The 22,952-nt window shown below is 40.8% G+C and overlaps 2 protein-coding genes across 2 annotated transcripts; one reads left to right on the top strand and one right to left on the bottom strand.

Moving 5' to 3' along the window:
- The first annotated feature begins 843 nt into the window (after window positions 1–843).
- LOC130170921 (high choriolytic enzyme 1-like) lies at window positions 844–1,775 on the top strand. Its single transcript, XM_056378663.1, has one exon. It carries the CDS (start codon window positions 990–992, stop codon window positions 1,773–1,775), a length of 786 nt encoding a protein of 261 aa, XP_056234638.1. The 5' UTR covers window positions 844–989.
- Window positions 1,776–13,705: 11,930 nt separating this feature from the next.
- On the bottom strand, window positions 13,706–21,879 carry LOC130167763 (putative gonadotropin-releasing hormone II receptor). The gene is made up of 4 exons (XM_056374284.1): window positions 18,199–21,879; window positions 16,791–17,387; window positions 14,521–14,725; window positions 13,706–14,407 (listed from the first exon to the last, which is right to left on the bottom strand). The coding sequence occupies exons 1-4, from the start codon at window positions 18,262–18,264 to the stop codon at window positions 13,896–13,898; spliced, it is 1,380 nt and encodes a 459-aa protein (XP_056230259.1). The 5' UTR covers window positions 18,265–21,879; the 3' UTR covers window positions 13,706–13,895.
- Window positions 21,880–22,952: the final 1,073 nt, after the last annotated feature.

Genomic DNA, 22,952 nt, shown 5'->3' with positions numbered 1-22,952 from the left:
TTCACTGTTTCCTAAAGACATGATGCTCAGAAATGAGGCCAGAAAGTTAAATCTTGGTTTCATCAGATCTTGTTTCTCACAGTCTGAGAGTACTTTAGGGGCTTTCTCAGAGGAGAAGCCACTCTGCCATAGAGATCAGATCAGTGGAGTGCTGCAGTTATAGTTGTCTTTCTGGAAGGTTCTCCTATCTCTACACAGGATCTGTGAAGTTCAGCCAGACTGAGCATCAGGTTCTTGGTCACCTTTCTTAACAAGGCCTTTCTCCCCAGTTGCTTAGATTGGCTGGGCAGTCAGCCTTCCCCAGACCTGTGTCCCGACACAATCCTGTGTCTCAGCTCTGCAGGCAGTTCCTTCAACCTCATGGCTTGGCTTCTCTCTGACATGCAACTGTAAGACCCTATATACATAGGTGTGTGCCTTTCCAAATCATGTCCAATCAATTGAATTTACCACAGGTGGACTCCAGTCAAGGTGTAGAAACATCTTCAAGATGATAAAGAGGAACCTGAGATAAATTTCAAATGTCATAGCAAAGGGTCTGAATACTTATGTCAATGTAATATTTTAGTTTTCCCTTCTTGATATATTTGCAAAAATTTGTGAACGCCTGCTTTCGCTTTGTAATTACGGAATGTTGAGTGAAGACTGATGAGAGTGAAAAAGTGTGAAGTTTGTGACAAACTGTGTCAATCCTGTGGGAAAAAAGCAACTGTTACTGCAAATATTCAGATGCTGTCTGTATATGTTCAGTGTATTATCTGCTCATCTAATGACCAGAGATAACAAACCATGTTGAAACAGTGGGTTTGTCTGTGGAGTCCTCCCTTCACAGGTTTATTTAGGCCTAGCAGTGTGGACCCCAGCCCATAATCCTCCTGCAGACACACCTGCAGAGGAGAGTATAAAAACCCTGGACTGCACTGAGTCAAACATCAAGCCTCAAACAGTCTCTCCACACAAGCTCCACAGCCTCTGGACTGACCCTGAAGATGACTCCCTCTGCCAGCCTGCTGCTGCTGGTCCTGCTCGGCCTCTCTAAGGCTCAGCCTCTCCAGGAGGAAGGAAGCGCAGAAGAAGTCCCAGACACCATGGACATCACCACCAGGATTCTGACTTCTAACAACGCCACCAATGAGATCCTGCTGGAAGGAGACCTGCTGGCTCCCAGAACCAGAAACGCCATGACGTGCTGGTCCCAGAGTTGCCTGTGGAGGAAAGCCTCCAACGGCTTGGTGATGATCCCCTTCACCATGAGCCGTGAGTTCACCAGCTGGGAGAAGCAGAAGATCGACGTGGCCATGAAGTCCTACCAAAGCAGGACCTGCATCCGCTTCGTCCCCCGTCAGAACGAGTACGACTACATCAGCGTCGAGAACAGAGCCGGATGTTTCTCGGCTCTTGGCAGAGAGGGAGGCAGACAGGTGCTCTCTCTCAACAGGCAGGGCTGCCTCTACCACGGCATCATCCAGCACGAGATCAACCACGCTCTGGGCTTCCAGCACGAGCAGACCAGGAGTGACCGCGACCAATACGTCAGGATCAACTGGGAGAACATCGATCCACGAATGGCCTACAACTTCCACAAGCAGCCCACCAACAACCTGAACACTCCCTACGACTACTCCTCCATCATGCACTATGGAAGAACAGCCTTCTCCATCCAGTACGGGAGGGACTCCATCACCCCCATCCCCAACCCCAACGTCCAGATCGGCCAGAGGCAGGGCATGTCCCGCGGGGACATCTTGAGAATCAACCGGCTCTACAGCTGCTAACAACCATGCTTCTGATCAAAATTATAATTTAGCAAAATGCAACAAAATCACACACAATCAAAAGGCAGTATAACTATGGTCAATGCTATCAATTCCAGTTTCTAGTACCATATTCCTTCAGATGTCAAGATGTAAATGAAACAGTCAATATCTGTAATAAAGTCAGTTCAAAAATAATTTATTATTTTGTTGTTTCAAAAGTTTTACATTCACACATTTGCACAAACCTCAGCAGTCGCCAACAGACCTCAAGAAAACAAATATTCCAGCTGGCACTGTTTCTAATAGTGTAAACTACTGTAAAATAACAGGAACACTTACAGTCCCTCAGGGTGACATCTGAAGAGCCGGCCCTTTTTTTTAGCTCCACAATGAAGCAGGTGCTCAGACCCTAAAGCCCAGTGGGGGTGTGATGTGTGAAGGTGGGTGGAAAGTGGGGGGATTCATCTGCTGTTTTAATGCAAGTGACAATAGATATCAGCTTTAAAGATAATGTTTTTTAAACATAGTATGGTTTAGAAATCGGATATCAATGGGTTGCTTTTTTGAATTTGTGCACTTCCGGTGAATTGTGGGGTTGAAACAGATTTTTTTTTACCCTTTACCCCAGTGAGAGGCAGCCTTTGCGTTTTCATCCCATCTGTTTTCATCTTCCTGTGGTATCTCTCACCTCGGCTGTTTGCCTGCCAACTATCTCTGCCATGAAGTGAGAACATTTCCTATATATATATATATATATATATATATATAGCTGAAGCCTGTGGTCATTATAATGCCTTACAAATAATAATATTGTGGGAGAAGGATTTGCATGGCCCTTCCATTATTATTACAGTATTTCTGGATCTAATAAGCTTAACCAGAACTTCCCCATTTACATTTCATAGTATTCTGTAGTGCCCTCTGGAGGCCACTAAAATGAATGACAATAAAAGATTGAATCCAGACCACTGACTAGTGGTGGAAGTATTCACAATGTGACAACCCTCTCCACCTGTGTACGTGTTGCTTCTAGTGTGTGGCTGCTTCCTTCACAGGTACTAGAGGTGGGTGTGGCAAAGGATTGTCAGTACCTGGGCTCATCAGCAGACCTGGCACACCAGGGCTCGGTGTGCTAGTGCTTTTAAAACCATGTTAGAGCTCAGTTCTGGTTCTCTCACCTCCCTGAGACACCTGTCTGGTTAGTTTGGCGTTTGTGTTGTTTCTATTGTTGCACCATACAACATTGCATTCAAACACTTCTTCACCCATGCACTCACTTACACTGCTGATCTTACAGATTACACATGCCATTGTTAGTTTAGGTTCTTGTTCTAGATTTATTGTCTGTTTTTTTTAATAAAACATTTGTTAATTGGCTTGTTTGTGTGCATCTCTCTCTTTTGTCATGGCTGTGCAGCCTGGTTTGTGACAACATCCTTTTAAAGTACCAACACCACAACATAAAAATATTCCATTACATATGTATTATCCTCTGAATGCACATAAAGTATTATCAAGGAGAGTTCTCATTGTGCAGAAAAAAACTCCTGTTAGTATATTTTGTGCTACCACCACAGTAGTTTGCTAGGAGAAGAAAATACAGTTTCCTCTTGTTATGATTTATTCAAAAAAGACTAGGACTAACACTATACAGTATTTGTGCTAATGATGCAAACTACAACTACTCCACACTCACATGAACCAACCATACAGTTACACTCAAGAGAAAATATCAATTCAACTGAATTATAAGACTGACAGCAGTGACATGTAAAGCAAATTGAGGTTACTCAACTATGAAAGTAAAATTACTGAACAAGGGCCAATTAGTTGTAACTGTAAGAGATGCAGATGCACAGATGCAGTAAATGAAGTCATTTAAAAATGATATAGAGAAAGACGATTAACGTAACCAAACATCATGAAATTATATGATCTAGCAGGTAGCAAATGAAAACAACACTAATATTTCTACTGAATTACTTGTAGAATTTTAAGTCTCATGGATGCACAGGATTTGTACATCCTCAAAAGTCTCTAGAGGAGAGGAAATTATTATAATCACTACTATAGACACTACTGTATTAGGTTTTCCGATGTTGTACTGCATGTGGACTTTGGGCCACTAGATGGCAGCAAAGCACCTGTTTTATCCATGTCTATGTGTCCCCCTTGCCTTGACGATTCCCTTTATTTTTTCATACAACCAGTTACAGCTGGTCCAAAACTCTGCAGCAAGATCACTCAATTTTTACTATTTTTCAATTTAGCATTCAATCAAAGATCCTCATCCGCATCTATAAGGCCATGAATAATCTTGCTCCAGAGTATATCAGAGAACTATTAATGCATTATACCTTGCTAGGTCCCTCAGGTCCTCTGAGCAAGGCCTACTAGTTGTACCTCTCTTAAGCCTGAAAACATGGGGATGCTGTGCGTTTGCTGTCCTGGGTCCTAAGCTATGGAACAGTCCCCCCTTGCAGTCAGGGTGTTTTGGGTGTCAAAGCTAAAGACCTTATTTTTATTTATTTATTTTTTTATGTATTTTGTTTCTGGAGTTTTTTTCTGTGGAACAACGACTTAAAAACAAAGACCAGCAAGCAAGACAAAGTACAATAAAATAAAACAGGACAAAACAGAAACAAAAAACTGACAGATCATAGAAAAAGTGCCGGTATGCAAGTCAGTCCAATGACTTAAATGTCCACAGGTAAATTAAGGGTCAGGAATAGAGTCCATGAAACTAGGACCATGTGAGGTCATGGAGGGCCCAAGACAAAGACCAAATGACTGAATTCCTGGTGAGCCACACAGAAGAAACAAAAGAGAACATACAGCACCAGGGTATAGCACAATACAGTCTGATACAATTATATATCCCAGGTTGACACTTCCCCCTTCTAACGTATTCAATAAAAGGTCCCCAGATGTTAGGAAACTTGGGATAAGTATCTGTGTCGTAATTCTAAGACACTTTTTTCTAAGTGTTACTGTGTTTGAGTTATTATCTACTATTTGCTATATTCCCTGTTGTAACGTTGCTTTTATTCTGGTCTTTTAACCTTTAATTCTTTTGTTAAGCACTTTGTAACCTGGGTTTTGAAAGGTGCGATATAAAAACAAAAAAAATCTGGTTATGTTACTTGGTTATGTCATTGTAATGTATTAATACTGTACGTATGTGCATTCTATCTCTGTGCTGCATCAACCTTTTACTGATGTCTGTGCTGTGGCTGTCATTTCATTTATATACTGTGCTGGCATTATTCATAGTGTCTTATTATCCTCTTCTTTGTTTACTACTGTCTAGTTTTGCTTTGGCACAATTCCCCCTCTGAGGTCATTAAAATTTAATTTTGTCTTGTCAGATCCTGGTCTAGAGATGACAAGAGATTCGATATTCAAAACCCCTGAGACTGGGGGAGGAAATGAGAAACTCATCCCGCTCATCCCTCAACATACAGTATACTGTACTATATCATATTGCAATATTATATAATATATACATTGCCTTCACTGGTACAAGAGACTGGTTTTAGTGAGTAGCTACTGGATACCACTCTGCAAACTATCTCTGGAGGCATGAATGTTAAACACACAAAGCCAATTTACTTCCAGTTTGTTGCAGATAAGAAAATTATATATATATTTAACTGTGAGCAGGTCGGATTCCTGTGTCAAGGAGAACCAAGTAGTTGTTGTGGTGGGACAGGAATATCCTCCATTCAAAAATGTAGGTAGAGAAACAGCACACATGCACACAGCTCCCAATACTGGGAAGGAAACTCTGTCGGGTGCACGGTTGTGGCTGTTGTAACTTCCTTCCTGACCTTTCGCACGCCAACCTCCATCTGAACATCTATATCTCCAAAAAACAGCCCCCAAAAAACTATTTCCCCACTTTGACACTTTCTCTTTGCGTTTTGAAATGTGACATTTTGGGTTAGCATGGTGTGGCATCTCCTTACTGAAGTTTTTTCAAAGCTTTCTTTGATCCTACACATCGCTTTCATCTATGGACAGAAATGCAACACTGATAAGCAAATCTCAAGGTGCAGGAGCCACCGGCAGCCATATTACATGTAGCTACTGCCTCATCTACCTCATCTGCTTACATACATTCCTGTCAGGAAAACACACAGACACACACACACACACACACACAACACACACACACACACACACACACACACACACACACACAGAGGCCCTTTTATTTATTTATTTTTTAATATAAGCTAGTGAGTACAGTCCCATCTTGCCACTTATTTTACTTAAAATCAACAACAAACCGTCCATTCTGATAGCACACCATTGTAACTAAACAATATGGACTTAGCATTTTGAATAAGGAAGTAATCCTGCCAGCAACTCGCCACTGTACAAAGCATTTGAATATTGTGACATTTTCAAGTCAGTACGCAGGCGTGTGTGTTTGTGCTTTAATTCAGTGGTTTTATTTCCAATATTTGCAGTGAATATTATCCGCTGTTATATGTTGTTTGTTGTCTTATTGTAAATAGTCACCATTTTCACGTGTGGAGCTGCCAAGTGAATGAAAGCAAGTCTTACTGGGATCCTCTTAGAGAGTTCATCAGTCATGCAGATGCTACATCTATTAATTTAAATGAGGTACAGTAGCTTCACGGGTCAGAAGATGTGAGAAGATCATAATCATGTAATCATTATTCATCAGTTGATAATTCAGTGTCGATTCAAAACCTCAATCAGTCTTGTTCGCTTTTAAGAAAATGGATAGTCGTGACCTGTGCCAGTGGAATATGCTGTATACCATTAGTATACTGTTTACTCCAGTTATTCAAACAAGAAGGTAGCTGTGATTTCTGAGGAATGTGAAGATATAAAATAAATCTACATTGAACTAGCAGCCAAAAGATTTATTTAGCAACATTCTGATAAGTGTATCGATGCAATGTATCTGGGTTGTTGTCTGATCTGAATCTACAACAGGTAATACACCGACTATGCATGACTACCTCATACAACCCCACGTCAAATAACAAAGAACTATTCCTCTTAATGCACTACAAAAGCAACAGAAGCTTTACCAGATCTACCTCTCACAGGTAAAACAACTAATAAGAATAAATACAAAAGCTACTGACAGAATAAAATAATGGCAGCCTCAGGGTGCAAAGCAGAGAACATTAAAAAGCATCCCAAAAAGCCAAGTGTGTGCAACCAGAAAACAGATTTGCTCCACTACTGCAGAACCCTGGATCTCCATCTGATGACCCCGGATAACCTCTCATCCTCACAGAGAACGGTAAGGACTGAAAGTAAATCAGAGAGTAAAAGGCTGCAGGGAAAGTCAATGACTGGGCCTCAAACTCTGATTGTGGGTGACTTTGCTGTAAAAGATGTGAGAAGCATGTGCAGCAAGTAAGGTTAATTCCCCCACGACCCCCCAACCTGCCATTTCTAACACAATCTTTGTCGCCACAATGCTCAGCCCAACGCCGTCATTGAAGCCATTGCATCTGTCAGGGTGAAATTAACTTCTGGTAAATAAAAAGCACCTTGGAGAAATGCTGCATCTGGAAAAATACAGAAAAAACGAGTCCTGAATAGCTGAGCGTAAATGGCATTCACTGTGACATCTATAAAGACAGACTTCACTCCTATGATCTGGAATTGAAAAGTGCTGGACAACCTTTCTTCTCAGACATCACCAACAAAAACATGAATAATTCAAGCGTTGGCCGCAGTTGACAGGCTGACTAACCCCCCAGCACAGATAGCCCCTGAACTCCTTTCAACTTACATATTGCAATCAGTTTGCTTCTTTCTTTGTGGATGAAATTCAAATCATCAATACTATCAATAGTTCCACATCAAACATAATATGTGTCACCGCAACTTCCACATAAAAAAATAATTTGATAAACAAGACCCAGTTCTTTGCCATTGTCTACAAAACTCTAGAGGAAATTTATATGTTCAATCATCAATATGCTGGTTTGACTCCCTCCTTCTCAAAAATGTTTAAAGCTGCTTGGCAACAGACTTACTGCAAATAGTTAACAGCTCCCTACATCAGGCATTTCCCCAAAGACCTTAAAAACTGCATGTTTTAAGTGTCTACTAAGAAAGAGCGTGGGTACTTCTGTAGTTAGCAACTATAGACCCGTATCCAATTTACCCTTTGTAAGGACCATTATAAAAGGATTTCAGATGGTCCAGCTGCTGCTCAGCTCCTCCATGAGCGGGTGGAGAGGGTTCAGACACCTGGTGAGGATAGTGTCCATTCTGTAGTATGATGAGCATGCATACCCGGGAAATGCTTGAGGGACAACAACCCCCCGGTAAATATGTGAGGGGGAGCTGCAGGAAAGTGCATGCTAAAAGAAGATAGTTGTGTTAATTCTGTTAGGATCTGCAGTACTTTGTCTATTTCTCCTGTGTTTTTCCTCTCCCTTCTTGTTGAATGTTTGTCCCCAGTTTGTTTCCCCTGTCCGTGTGTGTGTGTCCTAGGCTGGGTGTGGCTGACCTACACTCTGCTCTCCAGCCGAACTCCTCACACACCTGCTGATCATATACTCTGATTGCCAGCTACCTGATTTAAGCCCAGCCTTCCTCTCCAGCCTTTGCCAAAATGGTGTGAAACCCTTCAGTGGTAACACCTCGGCTCGCCTTTGTCTTCATCAGTTTTTGAGAAGGCTCTAGTAATTCTGCCATGTTTTTGGAAACCTGCCTGAACCTATTAAGTCTATTTCTCCGTTCTTCAGATCTGCCATACTCACCTGTCCCGTCCAGCCTTGTCCAGCCCCGTCCTTCGTCTCTCCCCGGGTTCTCTAGACCCTCATTCTTGGGAGAGAAGAGACCCTGTTGCTGCCCTGTTTAATATCGCAAACTGCATCAAATTGTTTAAACTATCACCTATCTCTTGTGTCTGCACTGTGGGTCCGGATAACAACTGCTATTTTACAACAGATTCCACCATAAAATTACATTTTCCTGAATTCAAATACTGAAACACTGCTAATATTCATTGTATAACAGTATTAAACAAAAGAAAGCTGATTGATGAAATGTAACTGTTTACTTTGCAGCAGAACTCAATGTGCAGTTTCTGATCGTGTTGACATAAAGGTTATGCAAGTGTTAAATGCCATTTAGATAGGACAAACCCAGTTACCAGTGAATGCAGCTGTATGTATATGGAAAACAAGGGCTGATCTTACAGTCTAATGTGCCTTTAATGACTTTCAGCTATCTCTGCACTTTATCTTAGTGTTTGACAAAAATTGCATTAGCTTAAATAGCACACAACAAATCTACCATTACCTGAAAGTGACCTTTAAAAATCAGAGTGGTTTGGCTCCAAAGAGAGGTTTTCTGTTTTTGAGGAAAAAGGTGCCACTGCGTCCAACAATACCTGCATTAGACAGTAGGTGCAGTTAACAGAAGCCATCACTTAAGTAATATACGCGAGAGGAGGTGATGTTGTACTGACATAATGTGAAAAAAGTGAAGCAGCGATTTCACCAGAGGCTAAAAGATCTGACCAGAGCACCTGGCTGAAGGAGCTGTGAACAGATTTTAAATTAACTCTGTAAGAAAAGCACTGTTCATACAGATTATACTATCTTCAAGTGGCTGTACATGCTGTACATTTTCAGTACATCTTTGCGAGTTTCACGATGATCAGCACATTGAATTGGCGGCTGCAATAAGGCAAACACAAAACATGCAGGTTTCTTGGCTCCAGCAGCTGTCCTCCAGGAAGCTACAGGTACGTACATCTGCTTTGTGAGCGGTCCGACTGAAATAAATGTTGAAGGGATGCCTGTGTGATGATGTGCTCATCGGACAGTGTGCTCCCCACTCGCTAGAGGAGATGTAATAGGAGTGGACAGGCCTGTGAAGGATCAGTGAACAGTTAATGACTTAGCGTTCTCCAGCCAAGAAGAGATGAGACAATAATGTGGGCCAAGTCTAAGACAATGTAAGCAATAACTTGTTCTACTGCAACAGTAAACAGTCATCTAACACACAGTATTTTTCAGTCTTGGCTGAAAATAATAGTAGACTAAAAACAGCTCCTGTATCAGTGATATCGATCCTGGCAGGTGACCAACCAGATTAAACCAGTAGTCTTCTGTATGTTGTAGGTGACTATGGTTATGTATAATTTTCTATTCTTTCATTAAGCCAAAGGCAATACAGTCATTTAGTTCATCAGGACGAATAACATCATCGCCCTTGACCAGCGGTGCTGACTGCTCTGGTAACACAAATCTAGCTTCAGGGTCTCCATAGGATTCAGTCAGACCCATTTTGAGACGGCAACATAAAATGCCCTTTGCTTAGAAGCCTCCTTAGAGACCAACAGTGCAACATGTTCTCACTCCCAACTCGTCACATATGTACACTTGGTCACGAAGTGCCACATTTATTAATGGCAGCGCCCGGAGGTGTTTGGGGCGGATGTGGGGCAAACAAACTAAAGTGCACAACTGTCACACCAAAGACTGAGGTTTACATCCAGAGTGCTATGGTTAAGTTTAGGCAACAAAGGTGCTTTGGTTAAGGTCAGGGAAAGATTCTGGTGTGATACAGAAAGAGGTCACCGTGACTTCAGAACCATAATGTGGTCTCACCCCATAAACATAAGCAGACAACAGACTGCAGTTTGACTGTAAAACACTGTCTAGAACTGTCTGGAAAATTACACGGTTCCCAGTGTGTTAAAAACAAGTGGCAACTCTAGAGGTGAAAGATTAAACCAAGTCAGGGGTCAGGCCCTCTGGGGAGAATGTGTGTATTCAAGCTGGTATCCAGAGGCAGCTCCTTATGAGTCCCAAAATCCCCAGCTCCTCTTCATTGTCACCGAGCCCCTCCTGTCGTCACCTGTTCCAGAACTTCCAGTCAAACCAGTAAAACCAGTGCGGATCGTGTCGGATTAGAGGGAAATATGAGGGAAGCGCAGGTCCAACAATGTCTGCCTACCCTTGAAGTCGAAGCAGAAGACTTTTCACCTTCATCCCACCTGTACCCACGAAGACAAAGGTGTCAACCCACAATGCTGACCTACAGCATCATGGGCGAGCCCCCATTGTAGAAACTGTAGGTTACAGGACATTACTGCTATTCCCATTACTATGAAAACCCAGTGGTGTCTCAGCGCCTCTAAGGTCTTGTAATGTTTTGCATTCTTCTTGTCTCATTGATGATCCTTATGTCTGTGCTTTGATGTCACAAACTTTGTGAAACTTTGCTTTGAAATCTTTGCCTGTAATTCACTAATAGAAGGGTTTTTTTTCTGAGATATATGTTTATTTGAAGTATATGTATGTACACATTGTGATATGGCTGGCTGAATGTCCTGTTACGGGTTTAAAATACAGTTATATTTTCCCTTATTTGTCAACATAACTGACAATGTAATTGTAAGGAGACATTTTTAAAGGAGTTAGATATTGTGGAATATACTGTATCATGTTTGTGTTTATTTGCCTACTCATTTGTATACATGTTTTACTTTATAAATAATATGCGTCATTTCCTTTATTTCAGGTTGGCAAATATTACTTAAGCAGCATCATATTTTATTAGTGGTGTACCCTTAAAGTGATAGTTCATGTTATTTGACGTGGGGTTGTGTGAGGTACTGTGGTTGATTCAGATCAGCGTGCTGCCAGTTTAGAGAAACAGCAGGAGCACCAGCACAGACGCAGAGCGATGTGCTACTGGGTCATCTGCAAAAACATGTTTTAGAAGTCAGCAGTCACAGACTGTCAGTAAAGCCACTGAAGACCACGCAAGTTATTGATTGTTTTCTTTATTCTTTCAGAATAAAACAACCCTCCCTTCTTAAAATCTGTTCATCCTGAGTCCAGTGAGATTCATGTGTGCAGCCAAATGTTTATATAAGTTTCTTATGAATTTATGTGTATAAAAGTGCATACAAGCCCCCCTCCATTATCCCATTATTATTACTGCATGCAGTTATCTTTAGTATTCCATCTAAAATTACTTTGCCTATAACGAATTTACTCAGAAAAAAGGCCTTTTTCACAGATGTTTTTATGTCACAGTGAGAAAAGGACAGGTGTAAATAATAAGGTGGGTCAGTTTAAGAGTCCTGATTTCTGCATTTTACCTCGCTGTCACTCTGTCATGGCTTTCTTCAATAATTCACAGCTGTTGTTAATGTTATTAATAGCAGCTGTGCTTTTCCTACTATGACAGGTCAAAATGTCTGCTGTGAAAGAGGCACATTGTAGTTACATAACATACATCACAGCTCAAGCCTGTCAGATAAACTTTTATGGGAATCTGTTTTGTACACACATAATAAAAGTTGGATTGACGGTTTATCCAGGGGATGGATTATAATTAATCTGAGGATTTTGTTTTCAGTTTGTCTCTTTGGCATCTGCAGCATGACCTTGATAGTACTCTCAATGTTTTCAGGCTACTGAACTGAATTCTTATCATTATTATCATATTATCATTATTATCATTTATCATTATATTTATATTATCATTATTATTATTATCATTACAGAAACAATGCTATGGCCAATGAGTGATGGTTTGCACGCTAAGGTTAACATACTTCAGACCCAGTGGCGTGCCATCAGGACAACCAAGACAAGCAGTACCATAAGTTAAAATAGACGTCAATTAAAACAATACAGAAATGGAAAAGATCTCTCTCCTTACATGTCAGAACAAAGGAGCTGATATTGCATGTTTGCATTCATAAGATATCGTCTCTGGAAGCTAGGTTGAGGGTTGTCCTGGGCTCTTTGACCAGTGACTATAGCTAGCTACAGACAAGTGTGCTTGTCAAGATGCCCTTGACTCAGCTTCCACTGTTCTGAGATCACTTATGATATTGCACACATTATTAGGCACGTGCACAGATGTGTGGAAACTGTACTTGCGCATTAGAAAATTACTATAATGAACATAACCATAGAATTTTTGGGATATTTAGATATTATTTCTCTATACTGCATGTTTGATATGTTTACTGTCAGTTCAAATAATTAATCCTAATACGTCTTCAGCCAGGAAGGATAGAAGGTGAAAGTCCAGGCAGAGTGCAGCAAGATGCGAGAGAGAGACTTTCAACACAGTTAGGAAAGGCAGCACAAAGTCATGAGACAGGAGGACAGGCCCTGAATGTGGAAGAGATTTGCTAATACTACTGTCATGAAAAGGTCTGTTTTAGTTTGGTCCATTATTCTCATTGTCATTAAGTTTACTGAGTGACTCGTGCTGTTGAACTTAACTGTTTATTCAGCTTCGTAGTCATTCGTGAACAGACTAGCACTAAGCACTTCAGTGGCCCTGACTTAGCTTATCTCAAAACACACAATGAACTGCTAACGTTACCCAGAAGTCCCTGCCTACCATATATATTCAATTGACTGCAGGGATCTAGTGGCATCAACATAAAATGTATAGCTATATCTAGATCACATCACATTAATTGGTGTGGTAAACAGCTGATTCACACATTGAGGTGGTGGTTTGTAGGCGGGGGGGGGGGGGGGGGGGGGTTCTTTGGCTCTGCTTGTCTATCTGTAAAAGTCACCACACGCCACTGTTCAGACTGTATGATTGCTGTCTGACTAAGATGATGGAAATATTGGACATTGTTGTAGCTGCAAAATTTGCAACAGCCTCACCAGTCATTTGAGACCTCCTAATAGACCTGCAGGCAGTGTGTAGCCACATACACAAGAAGCACTGTAGTGTAACCTGACAATCACTGTTTTCTATTTTTCCTTTAGTCCTGAAGCTTTTCGCAGAGCATGGTGAATGTTCATTGTATATGGCTGACTTGTACACAAACCATCAACCAGCTCCAACCATGTTTTACTATCTTCATAAAGCTGTTATATAACCCTCAATTAAGATGGACGGCCTCAAGCACTTTACACACAAAGACACATCTGGAGACAAACACATTGGTCTAGAAAGTGATGGATGTTTTATATTTTCAGACTTATTCTACACATGCATGTTAGATGTTGTTGTGAAATAAATATATCCAGTAAACAGATAATACTGAAAAAATGATATGAATTGATGAAATGATATAAAAGATATAATTTAACCAGTTCATTAATCAGTATAAAGTTCCTGTTTTTCTCATCATCACATTGTGCTCTCAGTGCTGAAGTAGCACGGTTGTCCTCCTTCTGCTTGACTGAGCACAGTCAGACGCCTGTCGTCAGTGGATTTTGGCTCAGCCTGTTCACAGTTGCTGTCATTTCCACCAGTGGTCATTCCTCTTTTAGAGGGCAAGGCAGCAGCAGTACATTTCAAGGACTCGGTTATCACTGTGTTACTTTCCTTGTCTGACAGCACTGTGGCTTTGCGGTTGCAGCTCCTCATTCCCTTGCGGAAGCGTATGGTGAACAGACCGTAGATGATGGGGTCCAGGCAGGCGTTGAAAAGACCGAAGATGAACAGGATGTGGGTAAGGGAGTGAGAGACTTTCCCCTCCAGGTCATCTGGGAAGAACCAGTACCATAAACCCAGCAGGTAGTATGGAGTCCAGCAGACTATGAAGCATATCACTATAACGATGCTCATTTTCAGAGTTCTCATTCGTGCTTTGGGGATGTTGTTCTTTGAACAACGTAGATGTGGCTCATTGGAGGACACTAGAGAAGAGAAAAAGAGTCAGGTATTAGTGGATAATAAGTGCAGAAAATGTAGATCTTTTTCTGATCCACTTGTCTATGTCAACCTTACTCAGCCTCAGCAAAGGACTCACAGCTTTTCTTTGTCATCCGCTTTGAGATCTGGATGAAGATCCTGGTGTAGCAGACAATCATTATGACCAGTGGCAGCAGGAAGAGGCAGCAAAAGGTAAACATGTTGTAGGCAGTTTCCTGCCAGTGAGTGACAAAGCTCCCCCTTGTGGTGCACTGTGTGAAGTTGGCTGGATACGTGATGGTCACATTATGGAAAATGAACAACTGTGGATTTAGAAATAAAATCATGTTAGGATAGCTCTTTCGGTGGCAGCAGTTGCCATCCAATATTTTTTTGGTCCTGTCTGTCTGGTAGAGGTGAGATGTAAGGATTAAAGCATTATGTAGTACTGATATTCCAGTGGTTTGACCAAATAGCCCAGTGTCCCACAGAATTACGTTCATGTAGGTTGCATTATTTACTGGCAGTATTCAAAGTCATTTAGTAATGTGTCCTTTATTTAACATGGCAAAAACTAAAGGAATGGAGGTGTTTTACACATTTAACTTGCTTGTGAGTTCGTATCCCATCTCAGACAAGCAACTGACAGTAAAATCCTGTAGTTGTCCAATCATAGCTTAATAACCATAACTACGAAGACCAAGGTCATTTAGTTAAATATTTCCCCACTGTGTGGAAGCTACTCCTGGATGCTGCAGACTTTAGGCTAATGTTAGAAGCTCTGTCCTGCTGTTTAATGGATTTGTGTACAGTTATACTTCAACAACCCCAGCCAAACTCATTGCCAGAGATAGGATTTGCGAGACACATTGGTTAGTCCCCCCATTCAAAAAGCAATTTCTCTTGTGTTCCCTTCTCTCTTGTATCTGTCTCTGTTTTTTCCTCATCATGCATATAATACTAGAATTACTCTCTCCACACTAAAGTAAAAGGACAATGTTGTTTCTTAATTTGTCTTCTACATGGATCATGGTTTACTCTCTTCCTCCCTCTCTCCTGCTCTCTTTTGCTCAGTGTGTCTTATGTTTAGTTATTCCTCTGCCTCCTTTAGTAATAATGACACATCTAATGAAAGTTCTTTCCCTGGAGCTCCTGAGTAGCCGGAAAACCAGAGCAGCAAGGCGACTGCGTGACAAGATCTTAGAACTTAATGATACATTGATCATTTTTTACATCAATGTGTTTTTGACCAACTAAAGAGTTTAATTAGCTAGCTAGCTGTTTAAATCTGCTTGTGACAATTGGTGTTTTGCTAGCAGAATTGACATTTGCAGGAAAGAAATGAGAAGCAGATTTTGAATACATCTGTCTGAAATTCAGGGCTCAATCAAGGATTTTGAGCCACTGTTGTCACTGTAAACTGTGTATGTGCTGAATGGAAACCCAGACAAGCGTAGCAACAATATATCTTATATTTAAGATGATTTTTCTCTAACTCTTAACCATGTTTTGGTGTCCTACCCATAACCATAATTCATTTCTTAATTAATTAATTAATTGATTGATTATTTGTCTATTACATGTCCAGAAATAGTGAAAAAACGTTATAAAACATTGTAATTTCCCATATCTCAAACTGACATGTACATGATATTCTGTCTGACTAACCAATCGCTCACCTAATCATTTCAGCTCTTATATTATTGTATTTGCTATCTGTGGATATTGTACAAATCGTAGATTTAAAAACACTGGTATTGAACATTTAAAACTTTTGTGACCCACTCCTTCGGAGAATCATCATCAAAGTTCTCTGTGGTGAGTGGGTTTCACCGTGTCATCACACTCCTGCTGTTTTCTCATAACACGATCAACAGTGTTACTATGCAGCCAAATATCTTAATGGATACAGTGAAGCATCTATGCTGGCAGGATTAAGGATTCCCATCCTTGTATTAGTCAGTGATAGAGCTACTAATCCCTAACACCAAGACCGTTTGGGGCCCCTAAATCATGCAGCAAGGTTTTCCTGCATCAAAGAAGAATTTCAAGAATTTTCCACAATTTATGTAGAGAAGTATGTAAACAGAGAGAATGGTGAAACGTGTGTAAGTAATTGCTTCAAGTAAATGTAAAACTAAATTATAATTTCCTTTAGCATGTGTAGTTATTAGACTGAGCTAATATATGTAAATCCAGAACCTGCTCACTGGAATACTGTATGGAGCATGGAGGAGAGGTTTCAGTTGTACGAGGAAAAGCTTAACACAAGAGACAGATCAGTTCTCTCCATCTTATAATTCAGCACTTCTCTCTGAATCTTTCTGTTTAACTGAACCAAACAATCTGTAATCACCAGTCTTGTCAAACCACAGCACCTGGCCTTACCTGAGGGACTGAGAACAAGGCGCTCATAGTCCACGCCACCATCAGCATGACCCTGTTCCTTCTCCGGGCCATGCTAATGGCCAGAGGGTTGAGGATAGCCGACTGTCTGTCCAGACTAATCACCACTGTGACAAAGGCGCACGAGTACATGGCCTGTAGTTTGAGGAACATCAAGAATCTGCAGGCCAAGTCGCCAGCCAGCCACTGCACTGTGATGTTCCACACAGCATCCACGGGCATCACGATGAAGGTAACCAAGAGATCGGCTGCAGTCAAGTTGATTATCAGCACTCTGACGTGGGATTTGCGCTTGTGGCCGTTGGCGGCCCACAGCACAGCCAAATTGCAGAAAGTGGAAATGCCACACAGGATAAAGGTAATGATCACTCTGACTTTGGCTGCTGTGGAAAAGGTAGGCAGCTGCAGCGCTCCGTCGGTTGATGTCCAGTTACAGTGAGGAGCCAGCCAGTCACAGCTGGCATTGAGGTCAAATCTGGCGTTCTGCTGATACATGATGACCGGAGGAGCACAGCAGGAGGAGGTGTTCATTTTCTGACCCTCACCAACGAGGCAGCATTTTGTTCTGCTACATGGAGGCTGGTGGTGCAAAAGGGGAGATGAGGCAAATAAATGTGTGAATGAGTCTTTTGTATGAAGTTGATATTAAAGATTCATCTGTCTGGATTTCCATAAGAAGACTAGTTCAATGAGTAACACAGTGTCAGACAGAGAGGGAGCAGTCTGCTGGGTAGGGCGCATAACTCTGATGCTCACTGAGGTGGAAAGATGCTATGACTGCCTCCAACAAAATCCCTCATGTGCAGAGGCGGGTCTCCAAACTGCTGAATTTGCAGCATCACCAACAGCAACACCTGACAACCCATCAGGTTAATTACATCTCAATGATAATAAATCCTCTTATTAGACAAAAAAGTAGGGTAGGATAATCTGTTTAAACAAGTTCCACTCATGTCTCTTTTCTATGGGAAGCCTTAGTCTGGTATGTAGAATACATACTTTCCCATATATCAAGCTATTTTAGAGAAGTAGTGAAAATTGCAATAAATAAAAGCTATAATGGGTTCACTTTTGCATGATAAGGTATCAGGTTGTAACAGTGGAGAGAAAATGTGGTCCTCAAATTATACAAAGATACATATCAGCAGTTTAGATCTGCAGCTGATGGCAAATTTAAATAAGTAGCCTATGTTAATATCGTGAATTATATTTGGTTTATCGGCTTAAAATTCACGGATGACCCTCAAAACAACGGTACCAACAACATACATCACCTATAGACAAAACTGACTGATTGTACAGAATGTTTTTCTGTATTGACAGTAAAGCAAAATAGCCTACATGTACTAATATATAGGTTAAATACAAGAAATCCCTACAGCAGACTTACATTGATGCCCGTGTAGAGAGTGATCAAACAAAGTGAAATCCTCTTTACAAAAGTCCCAGACCCCATTGAGCCCCCATCTCCCCGCTAGACTCCGTATTGACTGACTTTCTGGAGAGTGTCAGTCAGTCTGAAGAAGAGTGTCCAGTCTTCCCCTATATACAGCCTATGGTCTTCCCTCGCAGCTTGATCTCACTGAGCCTTTTTTACATGCATTTTGTAGCCTGCCCCCTTTCGCTGTGCGCGTCAGTCTCTCTGTGGGCGCGGCCACGAGCGTCTCGGGAATCTCTTCAGTTTTTCCAACGTTAACGCTAAGAGACATGGCCACCCTTAATGGAACCGTTTTCATCCACACTGACCCTAACCTGCTCTTATTAACTGCATTGATTATGAGTGTCCACAATAACAAGATAATGTACAAAATAAGTGAATGCCTAATGTTTACTTTTTCTTTACATTGTATCACAGAGCTGTTATTTTGTGGTGTTGTAGCATTAGAGTGAAGCATTATATTGAATATATTCTTATTTTGTCCACTTCATTCTGTGTCAATGCCCTCCTATTGGCCAATACAGTGTTGTATTATCTTGTATTCATTGCCAAACCTGTACACAGAGTCTTTCCTACATATGTACAACTTACAACATTGAAGGCTTCCTTCAGCCAAATCACATGAGGTAAATGAATATGTATTTCTCTCTTTCCACTACTAATATTTGGCCCTGCAGATAGGTTTGATCAGGGATGGCATCTCATTGTGGTGGTTAAAGCATGAAAAATTACCTTCTTTTTTTCTTTTACTTTGTGTGAAATAGGCTTTTAAGAACCCCGCAGTAACTTGAGTGCTCTGACCTCCGCAGTCTTTCTGCAAGCTTTACCCATGTTCCTACACTAGAAATTGAATTCATTGTTGATGCTATATAAATAGCTAAATTTAATCTACTTAGGTCTTTTATTGTTGCACTAGTTCCATAGGCCCTGGCTTTAACAAAAGTATAAATGTGTTTTCTGCACTTCTGGAAGAACAACATTTAAAGCTGCTATCATCAATATTTTTATAGTCCGACTGATACTGGTCTGGCTTTACTGAGATGGAGAAACCTACAATCTGCTGAAGGGCTCCAGCTGGACTCCAAACAGGCTTTTCTTCTCCTACATGTCTAAGTAACTTGATGGCTACATAATGTTACACGTCTGTTTTCTTTAGTGACTGGCTACTGTAGGTACGATAACATTAGCTAACTTGCTGTTACCGATATTACAAATGGTTTCGGCAAATGTCGCTATCGTCAGCTGGCTAACTGTCAACATTCCTGTGGAGGATACAGTATCATGGCAATGCTAGCGTGGGCTGATGGTTGTGTGGTTTTTGTTGTACGCAGGGTAACTTTATTCAATTGAGCTTCTTGTTGTGTGTTTAGTGTTTGTCTTCACTGTGTTCACTGAGTGTGTTCACTGAGTGTGTTCACTGAGCTTCTTCACACCTCGCTAACTGAGAACGTGAAGGGAGGGGAGGAGGGTTGTGGCCGGTCGACGAAGCATTTTTATTGGTCTGAGATGCTGCTGGTCTGGTGCGACATCTAGTGGCAGTGACGATCGTTTACCGAACCTTTAACAATGAATCACATGACGTTTTAGCATCTTTCAGCACATTGTTTTCGTGGTCCAGCCGGCAACTTTACTGTTCTGGTTCATCCTCACTGCTGTCATCACCTCACATGCCGAATCCTGGCGCAGCAGGCAGTTGTTTCAGCAAGTGAATCTTCTAAAATAGAAAGAGCAAAATGTAACAGTGACCCAAGCAGTTGTATGTTATAGATTTGTATGTGATAACACGCACACGCGCACACACACACACACACACACACACACACACACGCACACACACACACACACACACACACACACACACGCACACAAGAAGTGGTCACCAATGTCTTGTTTCACACACATAGTGCTCCCTCTCATGACAGCTTCTCTACACATTATTGTAAAAGTGCAAACATCCTGTAGGGTCAGTTTTTGCAGCACACTATAAAACACCTACACTATACACTCCTGCTTTCTTCACCATGTCAGCAGTGATGGAGGAATAAGCTGAGCTCTTTATATGAAGTAACAAAAGAACCTTTATGTGTGTTTTCCCTACAGGCACTGGAGAAAAAAAAAAGGACTTGGAAGGAAATAGAAAAGGTGCATTAAAAGACTTTACTGATACTATGACTGTCAGGAGTTGGAGATTTAGCATAATATTAACAAGTATTGATGTAGGACGTGTTGTTTTGATATTAAATGTAATGCTCACCCAAATTTTTAAACCTAAAGTTGGACATGAAGCTCAAACTTTGCTGAACCAAAAACAATAATGAGCTAAATGAAATCCAATAAATGAATCAAACGCATATTTGAAAATATTGTATTTTTCCTCTCCACCTATTAGACAATAGAGAGGGAAGATTGACAGAAAAGATGTTGAGACAGAATGACATTGTGGGAAAGGTTATGACCTCAATCCAAGCCAACAGTCCATGACGTAAACTGCTGTCACTGTGATTATTTTAACAGCATGATAAGGTATCGGGTTGTAACAGAGGAGAGAAAAGCATCTGTTCATTCCAGTCTGACCACCGACTGTTGCAAAACATGAGTTACAGTAGTTGTGATGCATATAAGAAAGCTATTTGGTTTGAATCTATAAGGACCTGGATCAGGTGTCATTCAGCCTTTGTTGTATCTCATAATGTGAAAAAGTACTGACATGTTTGTTAAAAGTATTCTTGCTATCCATATGAGAAACTAACATAAACAACAGGAAGTTTTTACATAACTTCACTAATAAAACTTTTATCAAACCACCATCTATGCAGATGGTGCAGATCTATTCAGCTGATTCAGTCACATAATAATGATAAACGCTGTTTTTCTTTTCAAAGACTAAAAAGAAATAGGAGGCTAAACAGTGCCAGTCAATGCTCTGTGTTTGGTAGAAATTCAAATGAGAGATTCAATTAAAACGTGCTATCGTTCATGTAGCTGGAATCAATTATTTGACATAATCACTACAAATGAGATGGAAAAGGTCCATAATAAATATGAAAAATCAAAGTATGTTTTAATTAGAAAAAAACTGGACACTGGGCAGTGACCATGTAGAAGAGAAAACAGACATACTGTCGATATGTCGTTGCTTTACCTGTCAGCCGCACATTCTCCTCTCCAGTCCCCAGTGGTGGATTATCAGCTGGGCAAAGTGATGGAGCAGCTGATTGGTGCAGGCTATTGGTTTATGCAGATGTTAGACTCTGGGCTATTGTCCAAAGAGACAATGACCTTCCCAGCTCCACAGCCATCAGACTCATTTTCAGGTTAATCCACAGTAATTGTGCTGCTTGTATTGAGGTTAAGTATTATTATCATTCATTGCTTCACTGTGATCCAGCCTGACCCCCCTCCCCTCTGCACCAGGCTGGTTCTGTCTTACCTTTTAGTATCCTGGACTCATGACACCTCCTGACCTGCTGCTTATACAACAGATGGCGGCAACCAACTGTCTCCTGTTTTTCTCTTGAAGCCAGGATAATGCCGGGTGTACTGTTCTTATATTATGGCGACTTGTTATAAATTAATGTATAAGCTCAGTGGTCAAAACTGTATCGTGTTGCCAAAATGAAATAAAAAAATCATTTATCATTGTCTTCTCATCTGTCTTTATGTCAGCTCATTCTTTGGTATCGTTTTATTCAAAAACCATTACAGAGCAAACTGAAATCACAAGACGTAGCCACAGTATATTTGCTGTATGTGCTGTCTGCCTCTGCTGTATGGACTGATACGTTAAAGAAAGCCCTCAAGTTAACTCTCTCTGCTCTAAGCTTATTTTTGTTGGTATCATCACCTGTTTTTAATATTGTTGTGTTGCCAGATTTTATTTTTTGCATTGTCTGTAACTATTTACACTGCCAGGTTTCCCTTACAAAAGAGGTTTCCAATCTCAGGACTTAGGGCTATCATGGTTAAAGAGTCAAAGTCAAGTAAAAAAAATATAGTAAAATTAAAGAATGCCTCTATGTCTCTGCAGTATCATGTTGAACCTAAAGGCAAAATATCATGTGTACTTTTGAAAAAAGCACAGATCACAGGTCATCTGTTCAAACTGCTTATTACAACCATAGACTGTATATAAAGATGGATGATGTCATGAGTAACTGGGAGTTAGGCCGCGTCAGGCACTGCCAAGATTGCCACAGCAGAGCAGCCCACTCTGACCTTCAAGAGGGTCTTCAGGTATGTGTGGAGCCAAAACTGTGACGCATGCCCGTTTAATAACTGTGGCAAGAATATGCCCCCATTAGCACTGTTAGCACAGCAGGGCGTCGGGCATTTTGCTCGAAAGCACTGATACCTGCTAATTAGTGATAACATATAAATAAAATGATAATAGAATTTCACTCACCTCAGAATACAAGAGCATAGACTTTAACTGCACAACAAGTTACTATCTATTTCAGTTTTTATCCACACTGCACAACATACTTAGATTTTTTAACTGGTTGTTCGAATAATGTGGTTTTCTTTTATGACAGTACCATTAAACCAAATGAAAATTCAAAATCAAGATGTCTTGCACATAATCCATAAAGAGTATACAGATGGGTGACAAATTAAAGAAAAAACTTGCATATAGTGTCTTAGTAGGGTGTTACATCACCTTAATGCTAGGTCTCTGGAAATCTACTGGAGTAATTCAATCAAATAAA

This window comes from Seriola aureovittata, chromosome 1, assembly GCF_021018895.1.
Source record: "Seriola aureovittata isolate HTS-2021-v1 ecotype China chromosome 1, ASM2101889v1, whole genome shotgun sequence".
Taxonomy (NCBI): domain Eukaryota; kingdom Metazoa; phylum Chordata; class Actinopteri; order Carangiformes; family Carangidae; genus Seriola; species Seriola aureovittata.
The sequence above is the reverse complement of the archived record's forward strand: the minus strand, read 5'-3'. Positions and strand labels throughout refer to the sequence as shown.